Below are 26,959 nucleotides of genomic sequence, written 5' to 3'. Positions count from 1 at the left end.
CCTTTCTCGTCTTATGGCCCAGATAAACTAATTACTAAAGTTCTGCAGCACACCCAAAAATATATTTCTGGCCAATCTGACCCCAAAAATTAGGCGTAATTTTGATTCACTCCCACCAAATGGTTACTGTAGTGTTGGCTGTTGTCATTTCGTTATTGGACAATTTAAGGGAAAAGAGGTTGGTGCCCCTGACTAAATAGTCAGGTATTGCATGTTTTAAAAAGTCTTGTGGCGCACGGGTTGGAAATCACTGCTCTGGAGCCCTTTGCATCTGACTCGCACCCTCACTGCTCTGCTGGAGCTGGCTCACCTCAGACCTGAGTCAGCAAATCCAAAGCCTCTTCTTTTCCATCTCCTCCTCCTTGGAATTTCCTCCCCTGATTTCCTTGATGCTCTGCTAACCCAGCCTTCCTCCTACCTCTGTAGCTGCTGCTCTTTCTCCTCTACGGTCATCTACCACCTAAATTTGATCTCCCCCCAAAATCTGTCCTTAGTCCTCTAAGTCTTATCAACCACAGGCTCCAAGTGACCATCAAGTCTACATTATTTGAAGACATCTCCTATCAGTCTTCTGATTTAATCCAAAAGCCCTACCCTCACCTCCAGTCCAGGTTATCTAGAACAACTAGTCAGCCAGACATGAAAACTGGAGGAACCTGATGATGGCATTGCTTATTTAACTTAATCAAGCCAGGAACCACACAGCTTCCAAACTTAAGTGAGATAATAAACTGTCATATTAAAAAATATAGCCCTAACCAGTTTGGCTCAGTGGATAGAGAGTCGGCCTATGGACTGAAGGGTCCCAGGTTGGATTCCAGTCAAAGCATGTTCCTTGGTCGCAGGCACATCCCCAGTAGGGGGTGGGCAGGAGGCGGCTGATAGATGTTTCTCTCTCATCAATGTTTCTAACTCTCTATCCCTTCCTCTCTGTAAAAAAAATCAATAAATTAAATATATATATATATATATATATATATATATATATATATATATAAAAGAAATATGCTAATTAACCGGGATGCTTTAATGGCTCAACCGGACAGGAGGAGGTTGCACACGCAGTGTCGGGTGTGGGGCAGCAGGGGCCTCCACACACCTGCGCTGGGGGAGGGCCTAATCAGCAGCAGCCACGGCTGCTGTGGGGCCCAGGGAGTGAGGCAGGGCTAGACTGGCGACTCGAGGGTGGATGGCACCACGTGATTTCAAATCAAGGCTGGACTCCTAGTGCATATATAACAAAACAACTGGTCATCTCTCTTCCCAAATCTTTTTGCTCTTCCTAGAGAACCACAGATCCAAATCACCCAGGCCCCAACCCTTACTGTCATCTTTCATCTTCTGCTCCCTTGTTCCTTCATGTCTGCAGTAAGTCCTTCTGGATCCATTTCCCCCTTCCCATCTACATTCAGTCCTCTTCTCCTGCTGTCCCACCGAGAAGTTAGTCCTTAGAATTTCTAGGCCTGCTATTGCAACAACTTCCTCAGTGGCTCGATGGCTCCAGGCATACCCCACTTTGTCCATTATAAAGAAACCCGCTCTTAATAAAGTCAGATTCTCCCAGGTGGTAAATGAAGGGAGAATGCCTACATAAAGAGAGAAGGTTCAATCAAACAACCCTGACTTCTATCCCCAAAATCCATCCCACAGCCTTTAAGTACTTGCAGATGGATGACCTGAGGAAGTTACTTCGTTCAACCATCTTAGGCAACAATCCGATGAGACTACATTGGACAGTTTGCTAGTCTAGAGAGTCTTAATACAAAGATTCTAACAGGAGGAGGGGGAAATGGAAGGACATAGAAGAGGATAAAGGAAAGATAAATGGTGATGGGCAGAGTGGTGAACACAGAATGCAATATGTAGATGACACCTATATAATTTTAACTAACGTCACTCCAATAAATTCAATTAAAAATTATACAAAAAAAAAAACAAAAACAAGATTATTCTGAAATAGGCTCCAAGGATCTACAAGCTTTTACGCACTCTGCCACGGGAGACCACGTTAGGGAAGGAACTTAGAAAGCCCACCAGCGCACCTGATGTACAAAAATGGCCACTTCAGAAGGCTGAGCCATCAAAGAGAAATACCCACCAGTGATGGTCAAAGTCCCAAATAAAGAAAACTTGGAAGAGACAAGAGTCTGAGCTGCAAAGCGCCCCACCCCCCTTTTTCCTTACATAGACGTTCCTCCCATGTCAGGATCAGTGTTGGGTTTTATTAAGGATGTTAGAGGGTTTCCTTATAGCCGCGTTTCCTATCACTCTGTCCAGACTCCTGCAATGACTTCCAATGGCTCCCACTGCCGGGGAGTAACTAGGCCTAAAGGCCGCGGCCTGCCAGGTAAGGCACTCTGCCTTCTGGCTCCATCCAGTCTGCCTTTCCACCCCACTTCCCCGCCATGCCCTGCAAACCAATGGAACTGCAGGCCCCTGCTTTTGCTTCCTATCCCTGCCCCTCTGTCTGGAGTCCATCTTTCTATACATATTTGTGGAGTGCCCACTGTGCCCTCTGCCATGAGCTGGGATGCCTTTCTCTCATCTTCTCTTATCCAACTAACCAGCAATCCTTGAAGGCCTGGTTAACGGGTCACCTCACCCATGACGCCACGATTCCTCAGCTAGAAGTGACCCCTCCCTCCTCTGACCACCCCCACCTTCTCAAAGCACCTATGGCAACTGCCTCCTCTTACAGCTGTTTGGGTCAATGCCCATGCCCCTACAGGTCTGAACGCATCACTGCGTTTGAAGGTGGTGGTGAAGGAGAACTACTCCAATGGCCTGGAAATGGACTCTTTGCTTGTCTGGCACCTGCAGGAGACCAACTCGTTGAGGTCCAGCATAGAGGCCTCCTCACACCCTGTGTCTGTCTGCAGGGAAACAAAGGCCATCTGTTGAATGAATGAATGAATGAATGAATACTTTCTTCCTGTAAACTTTATACTTTATTTTCACCCTATGAGCGACTTAACCTCATCATCACGGTGAAAAAAATTAAAAGGTAGAAAGAAAATAGCTTTTAGGGTTTTGTCGTGCAAAAGCTACCGCAGAGCCAGCAGCCTGACAGCGAAGCCCTGGCCGGGCGGCTCACCCTGGGGCGCCCCTCCGCCCCCGGGGGCGCGGGCCAGGCCCTCTCCAAACAGGTCCGTCTCCCCAGCGGCTCTGGGACGGGGCGGGAAGGCCGGGCGGGGAGCCCCTCCCGCTTCTTCGAGCCCCGCCTTCCCGATCCCCAACGGCCCGGGCAGCCCCACCTGCGCCCCAGCCCAGCCCGCGCGGCCCGGCCCAAGGGCGGGGAACGGGCCTCGCGGAGGCCCCGCCGGCGCCCCGGGGGCCCCAGCAGCGCGCCCCGGCCCCACTCACCGTCCGCGCCCCGCGCTCCGGCCGCGCCGCGGGCCAGGCCGAGCAGCAGCAGCAGCAGCAGCGGCAGCAGCAGCGACCGCCGGCGGCGAGGCGGGTGGCCCGCGCCCCGGGGCCCCGGGCCCATGGCCGCCGCGTCCCTCCCGGCGCCCGCGTCTCCTCCTGGGCCGGAGCCGCCGAGATAAGGCGGCGGCGCCGCGGGGAGGGGGCCGCCCGGCTGCTTCCGGCCGGCGCGGCGGAGCGGGGAGCCGCGGGGTCCCGGGGCGGCGGCCCGGCCTGCGCCCTGCGTCCTCCGCGGACGCTCATTCATTCATTCATTCATTCATTCGTTCACTCGCTCCTTCTGTCCTCCGGGCACCGGCCCGGCGCGCGGTGGTCCCGTGGACACGCAGGGGCAGAGCCGGGGGCCGGCCCTCGGGGCTAGCAGGTCCCCAAAGTGGGAGCAGCTCGGGGCAGAGACCCCCCCTAAGAGAGGCACAGCGGAGCGGAGGGAACGGCCACCGCGCATCCAAGCCGGTGGGGGACTCAGGGGGGCACCCCGGGGTGGCACAGGGAGTTTAAGGACCAGAAGGAGCAGGAATCTTGTGGGAAGTGGAAGGCCGGTTGAGCGGCTGGAGCTCAAGGGCGAGAGTGTGTGGTGCAAACGCACAACCAAGGGCGAGAAGCCGCTGGCCCCGGCGAGTTAGCGGTCACAGCGCTGAGACAAGGCCTTAGAGGGCGACAGGGTGGTGGTGGGAGAGGGGCTGGCAGGGGATCCTTTTGCTCCGGGAAGTGAGCTAAACCCCTGAGGGTGAGGGAAACGTGGGAGCGGAAACTAAGCAGGTGAGAAAGGCACATGCAGAGACGGTGGCAGAATATTCTTCCAGATGCTTGGAGAGAGGCATCAAGATGCAAACAAAGAAGACCTCATAAGCCCAGTGAAGGGGGTTGCCAAGACGCTGTGACTCGATTTTAAGCTGAGTGGCGGCGTCTTCAGGAAGGTCTCCCAGAGTCTGCTCTGCAGGGCCGGGATTGGGGGTGGGGAGGCAGGGATCTAGCCCGGCCCGGCCGCAGGAACCCTGGTCCAGGCTCCTAGGAGCAGGCACTGGCCTCGAGCAGGGAGAGAAGTGGCCATTGAGATGGTAGGGAGTGTTGTGCACTGGATTTTACGAGCAGTAAGAGTGGAGGAGAAGGAAAGAGGAAGAGCAGGTGTCACCTCCATTTCTGGTTTGGGCAACTGCGTTGATGGCGGTGGGAGTCACTGAGACAGATCCAAAAGGCGTTGTTATAAGTCCGGGTGGGGAGAGGCCACAGCGGGAGAAGAATAAGTTCCATTTTGAAGGCTTTGGACTTGTGATGTCTGTGGGTCTCTCCAAGAGCAAGGGTGATGGGTGGAGTGATGAACACAAAATACAATACGTAGAAGATGTATTATAGATTGTACACCCCACTGCTTCACCCTTATCCTCACTTGCTTTCTCTCTCTCTCTCTCTACCGTGAGCCTGATCTAAATCTAACCACCCGTGAACACACCCATATAAGGGCTAAACTGTTGTGCAGCCTTAGAAAGAGGTAGTTAAAAATAAACTTCCTGGCCTCCTTTGTAGCAGGCTTTCTTATTCATTATTTTGTTGCAGTTGTTCAGCGAAGATAAGAGTCTGCGTGGAGGAGTAAGAGACGGGCAGTGCCTGTATGGTAGCCTGTGTCCTGTTATTTAGACAAATTTTTTGTTAAACTCGGTTCTCCATGAACTTGAAATCATGTAATTATTTTCAACAACAATAAAAAAAATACACTAATTTAATAAATTTGTAAACCAACCCATATCTCTTCTTTCCTGTCATGCCCTCCTGCAGAATAAATAAATTTGAATGTATTTGTGAGGGTGCGTATTAAGTGGTAATGTTAGGAAAAGTTGTCCAAAATTTAGAAGTGGCAGTGGGCAAACGAGGTTATTTGCGTGTCTTTTCAGTGGGTGCTGGGTGTTGTCTAGAAGCTTTTCTGGAGGTTAGCTGATTCTGCTGATTCTATAGGGCAGAGTGCCTTGGATGGACTGTCTGTGGATGAGGCTATTTTATAAAGTTATAAAATAGGTAGAAGTTAACGTGTGGAAAGTTGATGATAACACAGAAGTTTCTTGTCCGTAGCCATGCAAATTCATCTTTTCAAATAGAGATATAAATTAGTTCTGCCAGGTAAAAATAAGATGTGTCTAATAATTAGATTTTGTCCTATATAGTATTAACCAGTTGATCAATTTTGCATCTATTGGCTAATTTACTTTATCATTCCTGACGGAATATATATACTCATTTGAGGTACTTAGGGTAGTCAAATTCATAGACAGAAAGTAGAGGGAAGGTTGCCAGGGGCTGGAGAGAGAAGAGAATGAGTAGAGAGTTTCAGTTTTAAATATATATGGTATTTATTTTTTGCAGGGAGGAAGGGAGAGGGATAGAGAGTTAGAAATATCGATGGGAGAGAAACATCCATCAGCTGCCTCCTGCACACCTCCCACTGGGGATGTGCCTGCAACCAAGATACATGCCCCTGACCAGAATCGAACCTGGGACCCTTCAGTCTACAGGCCTTTGCTCTATCCACTGAGCCAAACCAATCAGGGTGAGAGTTTCAGTTTTGCCAGATGAAAAGAATCCTGGGGATGGATGGTGTTGATGGCTACAAAATAATGTGAATTTACTTAATGCCACTAAACTGTACACTTAAAAATAGTTAAATGGTAATAATAATAATAATAATAATAATAATAATAATAAAATAAATCAACACCAACAACAAAAAAAGTTAGGTGCCAATTTTTATTTTTGCCACACTGGCACTAATATATAGGACTTTCCAAACCAGTTTTGGATCCTGGCCAATCAGAATTACAGAAAAGTTCCCTTGGAAAGTCCCATCCCCCAACCCCTGAGACTAAGTGGAGAGATCCTCAGAGAGCCCTTGGTGGGCTGTGAGGCAACCAGGGGTGGGGAGGGAGAGGAAGACTAAGAGGAAGGGAAACACTAGCCCCAGGATCACCAGGCTTTCCCCCCAGGCGGCCCTTCTGTGTCTGCTTACAGTGTAAAGTGTGGGGTTGTTCCCACGTGGACATAAGGCCGGAAGAAAAAGGGAACAAGAGATCTGGATACCAAATACCCTGGAACTTTCCTGGCAAAATCCCTAGCAGGTCATTGCACTCCTGACCAGAAATGACGTGCAGCTTTTCCCAGAGGACGGCTTGAGAATACTACTAGCAGGCTTACCAATTGTAAATAAATCGCTTATATGTGGGTATTTCAGGAATGGCTTGCATATCTCATTGTGATGAATTTGATATGCTCTGGTATTGAACGCATGGCTTGAAGTTCGCATTAAGAGGAATGATGTAAATGTTTGAAACCCTTGAAAACATAATAAAAAGTGTTTTAAAGTCGGGGGAAACATGTTTGAAGCCTTTGAATCATGTTGGTTGAAAAACTGAGGGTTTGATAAAAGTGAATCTCTCTGTGTCATATGCCACTCCATGCTCACACACCTCTGTTCCCTGGTTGACATAAAAGGACCACATTGACCCATAATGGAATCTTCATCTCGAGCAGATTTATCCACACTGGCCTAAGGACCCGTCTCCACAGAGAAAGGCCCCACTGAAGACCGTCTCTAAGTCAAGCGAAGGTGTGCTTCTCACTCTTAGATGCTCAGTGACTCCCTGACATGTGTGGCCTTTTCTAACATGCCTCTCCCGCCTGGAGTTTGTTTGCAGAACTTGGGTAGCAGATACATTCTTGGCTGTGCTCCAAGCAGTGCTATCCACATTTAGCCCACCCAAAACACCAGTGTTCTCAGCAAAGTAAAGCAAACACGGATGGGAAGTGGCAGCTCAGTAGAGCAGGAAAGACCCCCAGCCCTCCCCACTTCCTCAGTAATGCCTTCCCTCCTCACAGATATACCCTCTGCTCCCACCAGCAGAAACTGGAAGAACAAAAGATTTGGATTTGGGAGCAAATTTCAGACACTCCAACAGACTCAGGTTCAGCGAGCAGCTGGCTCAGTTCTCTCCCTTACCCCAGGAGGTGGGAACACCAAGTGAGACTAAGGCTCTGTCACCCAGTTTGACACACACACACACACACACACACACACACACACACACACAGTCACTTGACTCACTTGAGGAAACCTCAGCTGTTGGCCTGTTTGTTCCACAAACTCTAAAAGGAAGCCTTGCTGACAGCCCATTTCCGGACCCACAAACAACTCAAGGACCCTTGCCGCTACCCGCAGGCCCGAGGAGAAATGGGGCACACCCAGCAATGACCGACACAATTGCTGAGGAATCCCACAACAGCTGTGAAGGCTGGTTGACCTAGACTTTCCTTGGTAAATACTAGCTGACAGCGAAGACCCATATTATTGACCTTAGCAAACAGTGCAATCTTCAAAATATACTTTACTCGGCTATTTTACACTGGAACGTAGCTATAGGTTGTATTGGTTTCTTTGCTTGTGGCTGGTTTTGTGTGTGTGTGTGTGTGTGTGTGTGTGTTCTCCTCCTTCCCCTTTTCCTCTTCCTTCATCTTTTTCTGATACATCTTTAAGTATCTCAGAAAGTATGTCTGGATGATAAACTTCCAAATTTTGCATCTCCAAATATATCTTGCATTTGCTCTCATAATTTAATTGTAGATTGAGAATAGAATTCTGAATTTAAAATAATTAAAGGATAGGTTAATGGAGTCTAGATTTCTGGGTCCAAAATAATTTTCTTTCTGGATGTTGTGGTCCAGCACTGGAGTTACAGATGCGGATCACAGGCTCATTTGGTTATAAATTCCTTTCCGGCAATGTGAGTCCCATGCTTCCCACATCAAGCTTTGGGGATTTTCTCTTTCTCCTTGGAATTCAGAAATTTCATGAGAATATCATTTTTCATTATTCTTGCCCAATTGGTCTCTTTCAATTTGCAGATTTGAGCTTTTCTTCAGCAGACTTTTTTCCCTTTTGGCTCTTTGATAATCTCATTCTCTCAATTCTTTCCATTTTTTACTTCCAGAACTTATGAATGGCAGTTCCTAAAAATTTGCCTCTTGTCTTCCTGATTCAATATTTATCTTATTCCCTTCTTTGCCTTTATTCACTGAATGTGGGAAGACTTCCCTAACTTGATCTTCCTGTTCACTAATGTACTCTTCATCTGTACCTACTACTCTGCTCTTCCATCTGTTGGGAAATCACGCTTTTAATTTCCAAGAATTCTGATTCTTTTATAGAATTCTTTTTGTTTCTGTAGATGTGATAAATTCTTGAATTCCTCTGAGCATGCCAACTATTGCATTTCAAAGTTCTTTCCTCTCCTGCTCATCAGAAGGTTAATCATTTATTTATAGAATTTTATGAGTCTTCTGCTGATTTTCTTTGGGTGTTTCATGATTGTTGACTGCCTATTCTTATTTTTTACACGAAAGTCCTGTATGTTTAGAATTTGTAGTTAGAATTTGTAGTTTGGATATATTTCCTCCGCCCAGATGAAAATCCCTATTTTCTTAGGAGTAAATTTGGTGACACTGGTTCTAGCTCCAATCACTTTGGGGCTGGGAGGGAGAAACTGAATTGTGGCTATTCCACTTCAATGCCTTCTCTGAGAGCTTCTTGTGTCATGATTCTCATCTTAATTGAAAGCAGCAACCTTACTTAAAATTTTCAGTTCAGGAAAAATTCATATCTAGCCACTTCTAAAGCAGAACATGTGTGCAGAGAACATGCTTTCCCCTCATGAATTAATTACCAATTCACTATCAACAGTACCTTCTTTCTGTTTCTGCTGTCTCTGAACTTGAGGTTATTCTGGAGTTCTAGTTAGAAAGTTCACTTTGTTGTAGATACTCTCTGCTTTAGCTCTTTTTTGAAATCTGATTACACTTGCTTTGTCTCTCCCACACATCATCTCTATTTTAGTGCTCTGAGAAGAATACCCTGCCTGAATTTCCAGTACTGCCTTCAAGAGATTCTTTTTTCTTCCTATTTTTAAAAACCGAGGAATAATTTACATACAGTGACGTACACAAACACTAAGTGTACATTTCTCCTTCCAAAGTACCCCCACAAATTCCTTTTAGCGCTTTCTGGTCTGTCTTTCCCATTAGACTGTTAGTTGCTCAAGGTCATGGTCAGTGCCACATTAGCCAACCCATCACCAAGACCTGGCAAAACTCCAGGTACCTAGTAAGTGTTCTGCCTATTTGGGGAAGGAAGAACGGAACGGAGTCAGTCACTGACAATCCTAGGTTACCAGTGGGCGTTAATATTCAGTTCGGCTGCACATCTTTGGAGCAAGCTGATGTAGAAAAGCTTCAGATTAGTCATCTCCCTACTTGTCTTACTTCCTGTTCATTTAAGGGCTTGGTGGCTACCAGATGCCATGTCCCCAGATGACTGTCTCCCTCACACTGCCTCCGGGACTCTGATGATGCTCCACAGTGTCCTAACTTGCTCACGCAGTTGTTTTAAAATGAATATGAGAGAGAGACTTTGACTCTGTGCCAAAGAGGCAATAGGAAAGGGAGCAAGCACGTATTATTAGCCAGTTCAAAGGCTTTCTTGTGCTTTGATTTTCTCTGGCAGGTTTGTAGAATAAACCTTAAGCACTCAAGGGTAATTTTTAAATCAAATTATTCTTTCCCATCATCATAGCCACTTTAAAAAAAAATGTTTTTATTGATTTTAGAGAGAGAAGAAGGGAGATAGAGAAACAGAAACATCAGTGAAAGAGAGAGAGAGAGAGATCGTCCAATGGCTGCTTCCTACATGTCACCTACTAAGGAAAGAGCCTGAAACCTGTACATGTGCTCTGACTGGGAATTGAGCCTGTGACCTCTTGGTTCATGGGTCTACACTCAATCATTGAGATACGCTGCTTCTTAAATACAATTTACCAATGTCAGCCACAATACCAGTCTGACAGGCCACAAACCTTAGATGCTCATAAAACACACATTGTCACACGTCACCTAAAACAAGCCACTTGCCCCTCCAGAAAGACTAGCTCTCCACCTTACCAGCTCACCAGCTGCTCTCAAAATCCCTCTCCTTCATAGCCCTGCTGTGTACCACTTAGGAGATATTTGGTTCTCAGTGACTTAAAATGATCCAAAATGTTGAAAGCAAAACTGGAATGTATTGGTCCTACAACTGAAAGGTTCCCCAACAGATGTGACTTATGGTGTGACGTGACCTAAGACAAACAGTGTGTGGCCCCCAGTTTCTTCTCTTAGCTCTGCTTGCTCCCGCCTCAGACTTCCCCTCATGGTGAGAAGAGAGGCTGCAGTGTCCTCTCAGCTTCAGACTCAGAGGACAGAGAAAGCTTCTCATCCCCAAGAGTGACACAAAAGCCTTGAGCCTATTTGTCCCTGGGGACACTCTACCCACTAAGCCAAACCAGTCAGGGCCCCACTACACTTTACACTGTCAATGCAGTCTACTGCCTGTGCCCGCTGGTCTTTTAGAACATGATGATTCCAGGATGCACTATAAGTGGCCTTCTGGACAGCAACTCTCATCCCTTTCCATCCCCTCCTCCCCCGGAATAATGAGCTTGAAGTCACCTTGGGCTAGCTCCCAGGACCCCTCTAGGGTGGTCTGAAAGGGGAAGTAAGTACTGGGCAAGGAGACTCCATGGCTTCCGTATACCACACAGTACACTGTGGCCTCTGCAAAGATGTAGGAAGGACTGTGCATCTAGAAAAACCTGGTTTTTAAGAAGCATTTCTGTCTGGCTTAAACAGAGACCAATGAGGCCTTAGAAAAGGGCCTTCCAGCTGCCCAGATAAGGACAGTTATCATTAAGGAAGAGGCCTAAAGATGGATAGGTTTTCAACAGGTGAAAATGGGGACCCAATAGGGAACACACAAAGCTAGAAAAAGTCTTCTCTCTGACAAACTGGTGCATACATGAATTTGCTAATGGACGGAGGTGTTCAGTTTGCATTGGGCACTCAGGGAAGAAAGTCAGAAATGAAGTTAAAGGGAGAATCCTGCTGTGCCCAGGCCTAAGCCTCCATGCTTCCCCAGGAAAAGTCTCTAAGCCAGAATGCTCTCTAACTGTAGCGAGAGGAGCCCCTTCCCCAACCCCACTTTTCAGAGGGCCCTGCATATTACAATATTCTTCTTTCTTTTTAATAAAAACATATGTTTAATTTTTTTTTTAAGGGAGAAAGGAAGGGAGTGAGAGAGAGAGAGAAACATCAATGTGAGAGTGAGACATTGATAGGCTGCCTCCTGCACAACCCCTATCGGGGATTCAGTCTGCAACCTAGGCATGTGCCCTGACTGGAATTGAACCCACAGTGCACAAGATGTCGCCCAACCAACTGAGCCACAAAGGCCAGGGCTATAGACATATTCTTAAATATATTTTATTGATTTTTTACAGAGAGGAATAGAGAGTTAGAAACATCGATGAGAGAGAATCATCGATCAGCTGCCTCTTGCACACCCCCTACTGGGGATGTGCCAGCAACCAAGGTACATGCCCTTGTCCGGAATCCAACCCGGGACCCTTCAGTCCGCAGACCGACGTTCTACCACTGAGCCAAACCAGTTTCAGCTATAGACATATTCTTAAAAATAAATGTTATTTATGCACAAAGTAGCACAACCACCATCTGCAGGCCCAGCAGTACCTGCTTGGCCATGACGGGCTGCAGGGGCAGGGAGATTGCTGGCTGGGCCACTGAGCACCAGGAACTGCCCCTCTCCAGCATCAGCTGGGAGAGTGGAATGTTTTAATACAGAAACATTATAAAGAAGAAAAGACGGCATAAACATAAAAATTCCGTAATTAAAAACCACACAAGTGCCCCGTCACTCAGGATTCTATCCTTAGCATTGGCATAGCAACCTGTCGCTCTACAGCTACTGCCAGGGTTAACCCATCCAGGCTCAGGAGGTGTGTCTGACCCATATTCTGGAAATGAGAGGTGGCTGCTTCCGAGTGCCCGGGAAGCATCTCATTACGTCACTGCTCACAGCAGAGGTGGGTGCTTCAAACATACGGAGGTCTGAGAAGTGAAAGCCCATGAACAGAGAGAAGACCGATTGGTTGGTGAAATAAATCCCTTCTCTGTGATAGTATGCATGGAGCGGATTCTTGGATGATGAAGTACATTTCCCAGCAGGGCAGTGTGTCCACTTCCTGTTTTTCTTCATGTTCTATCTATCTCAGAGCTCTAGGTTTTTACAACTGGGATGGCTTTTGCAATCATTACTCACGACAGCTAAAGAACGTCGACAACATTAACAATTCACGTGACTCTTGAATTTGTGAATACATAGGTGTACATCGAATGCGGAGGAAGCAGAATACCAGTTCTTGGTGTTGGGGGTGGGGGGGGGGGATGAGTCCTCAAGCTAAAATTGTGAACAGATTTATTTTTATTAAAATATTTAATAAGATTTGCTCTTGACAAAATTCTATTAAAATTCAGCTCTGTTGAAATGATTTTGACTTAAAATGTTAATATTAACTAAGTATAATGTGCATTCTACTCATCATTTTAGCAGAAGGTTTTGAATATTTTAGAAGACTTCTTGAAAGTGTACCTACATAATTAAATTTTGGGTTTTGATGTACTGTTTTGGATAAAAGATGTTTCAAGTGTTGTGCCCTGTGGACACACATTTTATTTTTAATCATGCACAATCAAATCTGGCCCACCACCGGACACGTGCATAATAATTGAATTCAGTCACCTTTAATAGCCTTCAAATTTCAGCCATATGAGCTCTTCACATCGTTTTTATTTTTGTATTTCGGAAGGTGTATTTTTTTTTTTTTTAATAGGAGGTATGCTTACTCTTGTTCCAGGCTCTGCAAATATGGGGGCAGGCCTGCCAGTATGTGCCCTGAAATGTGCCAATGTCCTGCCAGGGTGAGGGCTGGAGAGATGGTCTCTATGCCCTGCTTCAGGCTGGGTGGCCACGAGGACAGCTGGGCAGACGCAGTGCCTGGAAGGACTGGCTTTGGCCCCAGAAGGCCATGCGAAGGCCAACGCGTGTGGGAAGCTCTGGCCTTGGGAAGAGTTCCCAAGGGACTCTCCACGCAGAGATGGCTCTCCTGGCCGCCCAGGCTGCCCTGCGTCCCCTCCAGCAGCTGTGGTCTTCCGGCCACTGCCCGGGCTCTGCTCGGCCCTCCCCCATGGAACCCACATGCCACCAAGTGCCTATGGTGGCCGTGCAGCTCAAAACCTCAGGTCCCATCCATCTCGGCTGCTGGCGGTGGCAACCGTTTACAAAATGTCAGATAAGCTTTCCTTAACTGTTGCCAGATTTGGTGAATAAAATTACAGATGCCCTATTAAATCTGAATTTCAGATGCACAACAACTGCTGTTTCACTATAACTAATCATGCAATTACATTGCATAATATGCCCCATGTGTCACATCTCAGATGAGGCGTTAAGTAACAGGGACATTTAAGAATCATTGCTCTTTCCCTGCTGAGGAGACTTGGAAGCCATGTGTTTTAGATGATACAACTAAAAAATGCGAGATACTTGCCCCACCCATAGGAATGAAATTTTATTCCTTGTTGGAAGCTGTAGTTAGGGTTTATCTGTTGCCACAGCATCACCCAGACTCTCCTATTACGTCATCCAAAACCTGCCTGGACTTCACTCTGGCTCCTTCCTTCTGCTGTGCTCCTCTGGTATTTTCAGAAACCCCCTCTTACAGTGCTTTATAAATGCTTATTCATTTATTTTTCTCTCTCTAACCAAGTTTAGAGCCAGGACTTAGCTTCAAATTCGCCTTAAATACCAAGCAAAATAGAGACTCAAAGAGAGCAGGCAGACAGCTCTGAGGGGGGCAAAGAGGCGGGGGGGAGATGGGGTGGTGGTGGTGGTGCTGTGATTGAGCAAAGAAGATTTATAAAAAAGAGAGAGAAAACATATGGACATGAACAATACTGTGGTGATTGCAAGGGAGAGGAGGTAGAAGGGGGCATAGAGGGGGGTAAACGGTGATAAAAACAAAAACAAAAAAACCGCAAGACAAATTCATCTCCCCAAGGATGCCAGCCCTCCAGGTTCTATGTCTGCTATTCCTTAAATACAGGATGGCCTCCCTTTCAATAGGCCTGCAATCTTGGGAAATTCAATTACACGTAGCTGTGTTGTTTAGGTACTGGCTGGGAATGAGAAGAGCAGGAGATTGTGGGTGATGACATTCATTCTGAGTCACAAATCAGAAGGGAAACAGGACAATGGCATTTCCACTGCGAGAGAAAAGGTCGCCTGGCATCACAGGCCTCATCGCAAGGCTGCGTTTGCCTTCTAATCGACGGCACTTCCCCGAAGTCTTGCCCTGAGGCAGAGTCTGGGTCACAGTCCACGTTGGAGAAAGAAGGGATGACCATGTCCCACAGTGTTTACTCCAGATTGGTGATTCCCAACCGAAGGTGGGAAGGCCACATATCGAATCTCAGAATGGGGGAAAGCATGGAAAACAAGTATTTTTTATTTTAAAACCTCATTTCCCTAATACAAGGTACAGAGATTCAAGTGTGACATGCCGGGCTGATGGGCTTGTGGAGAACATGGATCAGGAAAGCATTCAGAACAAGCCGCCGAACCAATGTGGCACTCAGTACGCACTTGCCAGAGTGTTGTTTGTACTGCGTGCTTGGCACCATCTGTGCCACCGCTCCTCCTGCAGACACAAAGCGGGTGTTCTTGGTTTTTATTGAAAAGTAAGTTCTGATTTTGAGTTCTTTTATTTTATTTTTATATCTTTTCATTGATTTCAGAAAGGAAGGTAGGGGAGATAGAAGCATCAGTGATGAGAGAGGATCATTGATTGGCTGCCTCCTGCATGCCCCACACTGGGGATCAAGCCAGCAACTCGGACATGTGCCCTGACTGGGAATCAAACCCAGGACCTTCAAGTCCATAGGCTGATGATCTATCCACTAAGCCCGTGGTCGGCAAACTGCGGCCCGCGAGCCACATGTGGCTCTTTGGCCCCTTGAGTGTGGCTCTTCCACAAAATACCATGGCCTGGGCGAGTCTATTTTGAAGAAGTGGCGTTAGAAGAAGTTTAAGTTTAAAAAATGTGGCTCTCCAAAGAAATTTCAATCGTTGTACTGTTGATATTTGGCTCTGTTGACTAATGAGTTTGCCGACCACTGCACTAAGCCAATACCAGCTAGGGCTGATTTTGAGTTCTTTGAAGAGTGTAGAAGATGAGGCAGCAGAGACAATTCTGTTTGGCAGTTTGGCTGTGAACGGGGAAGATAAGAAATATAAAGGTAGGCTAAGAAGCCTTGGGGATTTCATTCCTTGTTTTAAGATTGGAGAGACTTGAGCATGTTTAAAAGGCTGATAGTAAAACTCAGTAGAACAGGCAAGGCGGAAGCAGCAGGAGAGGACAGACAAGAGAGATAATGGCTGGTGGACAGAGTGAGATCTCTGGAGGGGACGAGAACCTGAACACCGGAGGGAAGGAGGGGAACAGGAGAAATAGTCCGAGTGGCTGCACTAAGTTCAGATTCGCCAAGACAATTAGGGCCTGGCTAGGAAATCAGGTTTATTTGCCCATTTTTATGAATATCTGAACACTGATACCAAATTTGTACAAGTTTCTTCAGTTCCATCCTGAAGTTTGTGGGTGGCCAAAGAGACATTTATTTGGCGCAAATACCAACCTTATTTGCTTCTTTAAGCATCTGTAACAAAAATCCACCTCTAGATCCTTCATGCCGACATTAAAATGTCATTTCATTTGCTCATCTTGATGATGCTCTAAAGGACGGATCTTGAGACTGGTTTCCAAGAAAAACCAATTCCAATCTAGTCCAGCTGCAGGATGAATTCAGGCTAACTTTTCCTATGTCGCGGGAGGAGGGGGTGGAGACCCAAATTTCCGCTGTGAAACTCTGAGGGGAAACTTCTTCCTTCCTGATATTCATTCTTTGCCAGGGGAAGAGGAAAAAAAAAAAAGAAGAAGCTTCAAAAAGGGTTTAAGTGACAGAATTTTGAGTCAGTTGCATAAGAAAACATTTTTCTATAGAAAAGCACATTGGAGAATTTAGGAATGGAGCAGTTAGTCCCCTGTGTGTCGAAGAAGAGACCTGGTTCTGTACACAGCCCTATCATTCATCCATGTCCACTGTCAAGCTGATCTGTCTGCACCTCTGGCTCGTAAGCTGAGCAGTGCGGCCCTGCCTTAGAAACTGTGGTGCCATGCACACGGCATGAGACACAAGGCTCACTGTGGCAACTAGTACACTCAGTGTCACACGGATAATGCCTTAAGAAGGCTAAACACATGGATTTTTAAAAGATGAAAATATATCTGTTCACAAAAAATGCCATTGCTTTGTTTTTAGCCATGATTGTTTACATTATTAGAAATCTTCTCAAGGCCCTCACAGAGGGGGGCAATCATGTTTGTAACTTTATTAAAGGAGAGTCAAGAAGGGTTAAGAAAAACCTCTTTAGATGGAAAAATAATAGCGCTGAGAATGAAGACGGTGGAAAAGAGATGAAGAAGAGCTATCTGGGCACAGAGGCTTCGTCATGCTGGCAACAGGCAACACCCTATTTCATTCACATTCCTGCTTTTGGGGGAGGGATAACTCACTTTCTGTCTATGGAAGAGGACCTTTAAAAGGGTAATCAAGTCTTAGCCCATTTGGCTCAGTGGATAGAGCGTCGGCCTGCAGACTGAAGGGTCCTAGGTTCTATTCTGGTCAAGGGCCCATGCCTGGGGTTGTGGGTTCGATCCCCAGTTAGGGGGCGTGCAGGAGGCAGCCGACCAATGAATCTCTCTCATCATTGATGTTTCTATCTCTCTTTCTCTCTCCCTTCCTCTCTGAAATCAATATTAAAAAAAAAAAAAAAAAAAGGAGAGATTAGGACACACACACACACACACACACACACACACACACACACGACTGTGAGGAGACTGAAGGCATCTATCTACAAGTCAAGGGAGAAGAAAAGAAAAACCAAACCTGCCAACACCTTGATTGTAGACATTTAGCTTCCAGAACTTGGAGGATATAAATTTCTGCTGTTTAAGCCACCCAGTTTGTGGCCCTTTGCTATGCGGTTCTAGCAAACTAATACACTGTACAGAGGAATATTTTGGCTCCTTTGGGATTGACCATAACCAGGAAATCTGTTTTTAGAGGCATCATGGAAAATTTACTCTCAAAATGTATATAGGTCAGAGGCAATAGTTCCAGGAAGGGTAGGGATCTCGAATACACTCTCAAAGATAGTTGTGCCAATGGGCCTGGCCAGGCCGGCATGGCTCCGTGGTTGAGTGTTGACCTATGAACCAGGAGGTCATAGTTGGATTCCCTCTCGGGGCGCGTTGCCCCGTTTGTGGGCTGGATCCCCACCCAGTAAGGGGGCGTGCAAGAGGCAGTCGATCAAATGATTCTCTCTCGTCATTGATATTTCCACCTCTCTCTCCTTCTCCCTTCCCCTTTGAAAGCAATGAAAATATATTTAAAAAAAAAATAAATATTAGATAGCTGTGCCATTGGAATTGGTCACCCAATTTCCAAAGCCCTAAAGCAGAGCAGAAAGTAGGTTGTTTTTGTAGGTTGGGACAGAGCCTCTATTTACTTCTGTGAGCACTCACTCGGCTCCCTGTGTACTTCTCGGATCAGCTTGCAGCTTGGTTTAGACCAGGGGTTGCTCTGTAATAACCAGTTTGCTGCCCACAGTCACTGGAGGCAACAGGGTTCCATCTTTAATGTCTCAGCAGTTTCACTCCCAGGGTGGAGGAGGGGACGACCCAGCGGAACAACTGGGCCTGGTTCCACCAGAAGCTCCTACCAGCTGCAAGGAAACGGCAACTCTTCATCTCTTTAACAGATAATGTACTGTGTGCTGGTCTCTGCATGAGTGCTTTACTTCCTAAGGAAAGACGGCTGCTCAGGGAACATTAGAACGTATTCATCAGAACCCCGGGAACTCTAGTCTTTATGCCTTTGTTTGTGAGACTTTAGATTAGTCTAACGTTGTCATTCACCAAGCACAAAAGCTAATAGGTTACTCTTTAGCTCTAAAAACTTTTTCTTTAAATAAATATGATAAATATCTTATGAGGAAAAAACAAACTAGAAGCAGAATCTTAAAATTAAAGATACTACGCAGCCCAGCCAGTGTGGCTCGGTGATTAAGTGTCGCCCTGTGAACCAGGTCATGGTTCTCCCAGTAAGAGCACATGCCTGTACCTCGGAGTAACCAATAGTGAGCCAGTCAGAGAAAGTCAAGTGCCATGTGATTTCACTAATACATGGAATCTAGTGCACACAATAAGCTAACAAACAAAACAGAAAGACTCATGGGTACAGAGAACAGCCTGACAGCTGTCAGGGGAACAGGGGTAGGTGAACAAGGTAAAGACTTTAAGCAAAGCGGGGGGGGGGGGGGGGGGAACCTCAGAGACACAGACAGCACTATGGTGATTACCAGAGGGAAAAGGGGTGGAGGAGGGGAAGAAGGTAAAGGAATCAATAGTGATTGAAGGAGACTTGAGTTGGGGTGGTAAACACACAATACAACATACAGATGAATTATAGAATTGTATATTTGAAGCCTATATAACTTTACTAACCAATGTCACCCAACAAGTTTAATAAAAAAGAAGTTGCCGAAACCAGTTTGGCTCAGTGGATAGAGCGTCAGTCTGCGGACTGAAAGGTCCCGGGTTCGAATCCGGTCAAGGGCATGTACCTTGGTTGCGGGCACATCCCCAGTAGGAGGTGTGCAAGAGGCAGCTGATCGATGTGTCTCTCTCTCATCGATGTTTCTAACTCTCTATCCCTCTCTTCCTCTCTGTAAAAAATCAATAAAATATATTTAAAAAATAAAAAAATAAAAAGAAGTTTCTCTTATTTTATAAGTAATCCAAATAATACATGCAAAAGGAATGTTAGAACTTCATCACTTTGCTAATCCTAAAAATGAATGGATCTAAGCAATGATCATCAATGGCTACTACCATCACAACAAGATACATAAGGTAAGTGCCTAATGCCATCTACAAAGGATTCTTAAAATCTGAGGTGGGGGAAACATTAAATAAATAACATCATGGAGGCATAATGAGTGACATCCAGGCTGTTGGGAATTTTTACAGAGCAAATAGCTCATTTTCTGAAAGGGCTAAAGGGGTTTGGGGGAGGGGGGATGCAAAGGGAAGCTATATAGAAAAAGGCTTTATCAACAATTGCAGTTATGGACTTAAACATACTGAAGTGTTTGTAGATGAACTCATGACTAGGATTTGTTTCTAAATAACCCAGGGAAAGAGAAAGAACAGATTAAACAAGATTGGCCCCTAGTTGCATTTGGGTATTGGGTACCTGGAAATTCATTACATTATAATTAGTATATGTTTAAGAATCTTAATGACAAGAAGTTTCACTATGCCTTTTGTTTAAAAGTCTCCTTTTAAGATGCTAGAGATCTAAATAGGTCTTTCTGGCTTTTCTTTTTAAATATGTTTTTATTGATTTGTGAGAGAGGAAGGGAGATAGAAACATCAAAGACAGCGAATCATTGATCAACTGCCTCCTGCACATCCCTCACTGGGGACACAGCCATATGCCCTGGCCGGGAATCAGACCGTAACTTCCCGATTCATGGTTCAACGCTCAACCACAAGCTTTCTGCCTTTTCTTGATGAAAATATATAAGGGGTCAGACATCAAAGAGCCCACCAAGATGAGGCTGAGAGGCTGATAGCTGCAAACACAAAGCTAGTATGTACATTTGACCCTTGAACAATGCAGGGTTAGGGGCACCAACCTTCTGCACAAAAATCAGAGTATAGTTTTTATTCCCCCAAAGCTGGTCTGCAGTCATCCCTTGATGTCTGGGAAGGGGTGGGGGGTGGGGGGGTGCAGTAGGAGATTGGTTCCAGAACCCCTTGCAGATAACACAATCCGGGATGATCAAGCCCCTTATGTAAACAAAATGGCACACAACAATGAATAGTTGGCTCTCCATGTCCATGGATTACCAACCACAGCTCAAAAATACTGTTCCCAATCTGCCGCTGGTCGAACCTGCATCCACACATAAGTGGATCCGCACAGTAAAAACCCATGTTGTTCAAGGGTCACCTCTATTAATAAATTATTTTTTGAATTTAGTTGGTTTTAAAACTGTTTAAAAATATAGATTTAAGTGGAAAATCGTTTTTGTTTTGTTAGGGAAACATGTTCCCTGTAGGTATGCTGTGGTTAGAGAAATGCAATACTGTAACATATGATACATGTGTCGGAGAGTTTCACGGTGAAGCTCAGTCTATGGTATCTTCAATACTTTGTAACAAGGACTAAGTAGAATAATCAGCTGATTTGCCAAGTGTGGACAACAGTGTGGTGACTGCCCCGGTGGGGGCGAGAGATCTAAATAGGGGAAGAGGGGAGAGCGAGGTAGATGGTGGAGGGTAAAGGGAGATGAACGATGATAAAAGGAGACTTGACTTGGGGTAGTGAACACACAATTCAGTGTACAGAGGGTGTGCTGTACAATTGTGCATCAGAAACTTGTGTAATTTTGTTAACCAATGTCACTCAAAACATTAAGCAAAAATGAAAAAAAAGGAGGATGGATTATTGCACCTCGTTCAATTATAACCAGTTTTCAAAAACGAAACATAAATGAAGTAGAGCACACAGATAAATGCACAAATTCTTACTGTACAAGCTCAATGAATTACCAGAAAGTAAATAGTCCTGGGTAATTGGTACAAAGGTTAGGAAATAAAACATTAACTACACAGTAAAAACTTCTCTTCATACCCTCCAACTACTACTTCCTTATCCAAGGTAACCACTATCCTATTTTTTAATTTGATGCAAATAGAATTATACATTATGTATCCTTTTGTGTATGGCTTCCTTTGTTTTATGAATGTGATTCTGACAAAATTGTTATTAGAATCGTATCACATCACATCTGTGAATTCTTCCATGTAGCTTCATTGTGTTCACTTACATAGTTATAAAGTATTTTACTACATAAATATCATTATACAATCTCTTTATCTCTACCAATACCCGTTGCCTAAAAGTGTACTTTGTCTAATATTATTACCAGTTTTCATTTGGTTAAAGATAATTAACAGGTCAGAACCTGATATATGTATTCTCTAGGAGCAAGGATTTAGCAGATAATTAACCTTGGGCGTAGTTTACTTAATCCAAGGGCAATTTATTTCAACAGAACCAGTGAATTTTCCCCATTACCCTGACTATATTTTTGGACTATAGGAATAAAAGAAAATAGATACACAAATCTTCATGAAACCTTAGTATCATTAACTTTTCCTGGCTAACTATACTTTCTTTATACTAGTAAAACTGGAAGGTCTATATCCAAATCCAATAGTTTATGAATGCAGTGATTCCGACAAAATTATTAGAATCGTATCAGTTCAGCATAAATTTTGATAGAAACACACAGTGACAAATTTTCATTATAAGTTGAAATAGGACAACAGGAAAAAAAAAATCACTGATGTAGGAACAATCAGACAAATTGTAAGCACAGTGGACTTAACACTTAAATATTCCTGACCCAGCAGCCCAGTTCACTTATCAACAAATGTTGAGCATTGAAAATTGGGTACAGCTCGCTTGGTGGATGTCTTCTTGATTATCCTGCACTGTTCCAAGTTATGGAATATGTCTTAGAAGTGATCATTGCTGAAATAGCTTATTTCTAAGAGTGGAGTAGAAAATTATTCAACAGTGTGTATTCCTACATTAATTAGCTATATGATAGCGCTGGCCATATACTAGCATATTCTGACTCGAATTGCCTAGAGACCTCATGATAACATTTTGGGGGCTTCCTATTAAAGGCAAGAGTTCAAGACTATTTGATTTATGGATTTAGATGGAAATTTCTAATATATAACATATTTCTAAGAGGCAAGTCAACATATTCTTAACTCTTTATATCTTTCCCAGTACCTAGCTCAATTGCTGGTACAATCAGTACTAGGGGAGCCAAGAGAATAATTTTTATTAGTGTTATGGGCTAAATTGTGTCCCCCCAAAATTCTTATTGAAGTCCAAAACTCTTCTATCTCAGAATGTGACTATATTTGGGGATAGTGTCTTTATTTTTTTATTATTTTTAAAATATTTATTTATTTATTTATTTTTAAAATACATTTTTATTGCTTTCAGAGAGGAAGAAACATCCATGATGATGAGAGAGAACCATGGACTGGCTGCCTCCTGCATGCTCCCTACTAGGGATGGAGCCTAGAACCCGGGCTTGTGTCCTTGCCCGGGAATCGAACCTGGGACTTCCTGGTTCCTAGGTGGACGCTCAACCACTGAGCCACGCAGGCCGGGCAGGGATAGTGTCTTTAAAGAGGTAATGATGATAAAATGAGGTCAGATGGGTGGGCCCTAATCCAGTATGACTGGTGTATCGTATTAGGACACAGCTACAAAGAGAAGAGGCCGTGTGCAGACACCGGGAGAGAAGGGCCATGTATAAGCCAAGGAAAGAGGCCTCAGAAGAAACCAACCCTGCTGGCACCTTGATTTTGAACTTCTAGTCTCTAGAACTGTTAAGAAAATAAATTCTGGTTATTTAAACTGCCTAGTCTGGAATATCTGTTACGTCAGCCCCAGCAAACTCAGACAAATAATAATTACATTTTTTAAAGTCAGTTTTCTCAAATGCACAACTTGAAATTACTTTCATTTGAAATATTCAGAAGTAGGCGGGCATTTTTAACCTTTAGTAGAAACACCACCACCAGTCTTTCGATTGGTTATGCTAGTATAAACACCCCATTTCCATGTACAGACCTTTAAGGTCGTAACCCTTGCAGCCCAATACCGGGGTGTGACGGAGGGTAGTGGATAATCTCAAGGAGATCTGGTTTCTAGTCCAGACGTGGCAATGAACTGGCACGTGGCCTGGGGCCAGTCACCTCCTTCTCTGCGCCACTTACCTGGAAAAAGCAGAAACTGAACTAGGTGAGCTTAGACCCATTTAGCCTAAAAAAATGCATGATTCTTAAGTGATGGTTATAAGCAATGTACTGTATAAATAGCATTCATTGTCAAGTAAGTTTGTAAATCCTCACTTGGCCATAGGGTCACTTTACCATTTCCTGATAAAAACGTCTCTTATGCTTTAAAAAAATTTCTGATCTAGTTACATTTATAGAGATAACAGAGCTTATAGGCGAGCCAGCAAAGATCACTAAGGTTCACCTATTTTTCTAACCCATTAAAAATAAATTTTCTTCCAAAAGATTCTAGACTCCTACAATCCAGTATTTCTTTAAAGAACCCAGACATAAAACATTTATCTAAGGACAAGCAATATGTAGGCAGCTGATAACTGTATTATTCTTTAATTAAAAAGGACACAAACATGATTTGAGATCACACCTCCTGCCTCAAAATTTATGGATACTAATCCCACAGGGAAGCCAAAAGCTGGACTAGACTAGAAAAAGTGTTCCAACTCTTTGTTTGGCATTGCACATAAAGCAAGTGTGTGTGTGTGTGTGTGTGTGTGTGTGTGTGTGTGTGTGTGTGAGAGAGAGAGAGAGAGAGAGAGAGAGAGAGAGAGAGAGAGAGAGAGAGGGAGAGAGAGAGAGAGGAAGGGAGGGAGAGAGAGAGAAAGAACTCAAGCAAGTGTGCCAATGTGCACCTTACTAAAGGGGGAAGCCACAGAGAATGTTGCACTACAGAACAATTAGAAAAGCAGTTTGCTCCTCAAATGAGAATTGTTCCTTAATTTTATTTATTTTTTATCCTCACCAGAGAATATTTTTCCATTGCCTTTTTTTGACAGAGTGGAAGAGAGAGGAAAACACAGAGAGAAACATCAATATGAGAGAAATAATTGATTGGTTTCCTCCTGCACGAGAGCGCTGACCAGGGCCTGGGCCAGGAAGGAGCCTGCAACAGAGGTACGTGCCCTTGACTGGAATAGAACCTGGGACCTTTTGATCCCGCAGGCCAACGCTCTAGCTACTGAGCCAAACCGGCTAGGGCACTGTTCCTTAATTTTAAAAGGTGGTTAGCAGACTTAAGGTTTTTCAGTTTTTGAAGTTCTATAGATATGTGCTTGCTAGTCTCTAAATATGACAAGTTTAGATGGATGGCTAGGAAAATTTTTAAAGAATGTAACATCATTAGAATTACAGGTAAGACAAGGGGAAACCCAAAGTACAGACAAGAACACAGAAAAAACTTTAAGAGCGTACAGATGTCATGACATTTATTAAAAGGCATGCTACAATGCTATACTTGTTAGGAAAAGAGATTAGAGATATCAAGTAATAGTTGTCAAACATACAAACTGAACGAGAATGGAATAAACTGTAGTGTACAGAAGCTTGAATTAACCATGCACGACGCATTTAGAAAATATGTTTTTTTAATATTTTATCTTCTCTTTGCATTTATAACATAGTTCACGTCAACAATAACAGAATCCTTTTTTTCCCCCAAAGCCACAAACTGTTACAAATGAAGCTGGTACTGCTGCTTATCAAAATATACAAGATAATCGATGTTTTATATAAAACCACTTTATATGTTAACTTGTTCCCCAAACCCCCCCCCTTTTTTTTCTTTTCTTTTTTTTTTTTTTTTGGCCTGGTTAAAAAAAACACACGTTGTTACAAATATTTACAGCATCTTCTTCTGTTAGATGAACATTCTTAGAAACTGAAAAAGGGAATCTTATGAACAGACCACGCAAAACACGAGACAATGTCATAGGCTCCTAGCTGTGCTATTTTTTTTTTCTTAAGTACAGTACTGAAAATGCCCATCCAACCCTTGTCATCCTAACCCACTCTGTTCACATTTAAACTCCCCTTTTCTCTCAGTCATATCAAGTAGTCTATTCACCAACAGGAAACAGGAAGTAAAGGCCGCTCTGCGCTGGGTCCTCTTTCGGAAAGGAGCTTGGGGGGAAACGCTTACTAGAAAGGAGTTACAACCAGAAGTCAGTCTTTGGTCAGAGCAATGAGGTGACATTTCGATGCAAAACTTTGCTTGGTCAGCGATCTTCACAATTAGTACTTTCTGGATGTGGGATGCATTTTTTTAAATACCCGGGTAACAATGGGAAGGGGGGGGGGGGGGAGAAGGCCAGAGTCTGACATCAAAAATAGCTATTTAAATATTTGTTAGTACAGCTACTTTATAGATTCAAAAACTGAAAAGAACACAAGAACAAAAATCTGTGTACAGTGCTGAACGAGCTTGCCGTAAGCAGCTTTCAATGGTGACTTAGTATCATCACCAAGGCCACTGGGCCAGACAAACATCCCTGTTCTCTGGAACACCTGCCTCAGGTTACAGAAACGAAGATGGCTGCCACAAAGATCTAGAGCGAGCAGTTCTGTTCTTGAACCGGCACACGGCTATATAATAAATACTATGCAACAAAGGCAAACGTGTAACCGAGGCTTCATTCACACAGTTACCATTCTCCGCTTGTATGACTAGCCTGTGGGATAACATTCTTGTAAAACTCTATAGTACATACTTCCTGAAAGCCAGAATACTGATCCTACCTCAGTCTTGAATAGGAAGAAAAGGTCAATTAAGACTACCGAAGAAGGCACATAAACTTTGGTCCCGTTTAGTTTTTTCCTCCCTCTACAAAACCCCTAAAACTAATATTTTAGTAATTTTCTATTTTTTTTTTAAACAACTCACAACTAACTGTTAGAATTTGCTCTGAAAAAAGACTGCAAATAGATAACAACACAGCTCTCTTAAAAGACGGCTGAGTTCTATTGTCTTTATCGTGTGATCTAAACTGTATTTCTTTGAGGACAATAGTAGAATATTTTAAGTCTGGCAGTATTCTTGTTAACAACAGATTAAGACAAAGGAAAGGCTAAGAAAAATGCTTTTACGCATAGTCATGCTGTCTTTTTGGTTTTAAAAATAGCAGTACACATTAAGCTTTCTAAGAGATAGGCTAAGACCGTGTTTCCCCGAAAATAAAACATCCTCCGAAAATAAGACCTAGCGCATGGAAAGATGAGACATCCCCTGAAAATAAGACCTAGCATAACTTTGGGAGAAAAAATTAATATAAGACACTGTCTTATTTTCGGGGAAACAGGGTAGTTTGGCAAACTTCAGGTTTTTTAAGTGACTCATTGGGGGAAGAGGGGCACATACCTTTGAGCTTGTTATCTTTTGCCCAAAAATATTTAGTGGGAACAGAAGAGAAATTACATGATAATTTACTCAATGTATATATAAACTTCCCTGCCTAAGGACATGGAAGCTTTGAAACGTTTACATGAAATTGAACAGAGACATTCATGAGAGTTACTTCTAACCAACTGAGGCAGAACCTACATTACTATTGTAGGTGGAGCCAAAGAAGGCATTGCCCTGCTCCCATAAGGAATTAGGCAAGCAGAAAGAATTTGTCTCTAAAAATGGTGATATCTGCATCTTCTGGCCAAAAATATCAGAAATATTATTACTACAAATAAAAGATGACAATATTCAGTCTTAAAGGATTATGGCATTCTATAGGAGCTATTGGGTAAAAAGCTGATATTCTTAATTGGTA

The 26,959-nt window shown here is 44.0% G+C and overlaps 1 protein-coding gene and 1 long non-coding RNA gene across 4 annotated transcripts in view; one reads left to right on the top strand and one right to left on the bottom strand.

Moving 5' to 3' along the window:
- Window positions 1-4,082, bottom strand: part of SUSD1 (sushi domain containing 1) — a 79,005-nt gene extending 74,923 nt beyond the window's left edge. For all 3 annotated transcript variants that reach the window (XM_084899202.1, XM_084899203.1, XM_084899204.1), the window contains exon 1: window positions 3,364-4,082. In XM_084899202.1, coding sequence (XP_084755328.1) covers window positions 3,364-3,670 — 307 coding nt within the window. In that variant the 5' untranslated portion in view covers window positions 3,671-4,082. The remainder of the gene's footprint in view (window positions 1-3,363) is intronic.
- A 16,918-nt stretch (window positions 4,083-21,000) lies between these two features.
- LOC311630379 lies at window positions 21,001-26,123 on the top strand. The gene is made up of 2 exons (XR_014796361.1): window positions 21,001-21,195; window positions 22,564-26,123. It is a non-coding gene; the product is annotated as an uncharacterized lncRNA (long non-coding RNA).
- The last annotated feature ends 836 nt before the right edge of the window (window positions 26,124-26,959 follow it).

This window comes from Pipistrellus hanaki (genome assembly GCF_964339955.1).
Source record: "Pipistrellus hanaki genome assembly, chromosome: 11".
Classification (NCBI taxonomy): domain Eukaryota; kingdom Metazoa; phylum Chordata; class Mammalia; order Chiroptera; family Vespertilionidae; genus Pipistrellus; species Pipistrellus hanaki.
This window is presented reverse-complemented; position numbering and strand designations above follow the sequence as displayed.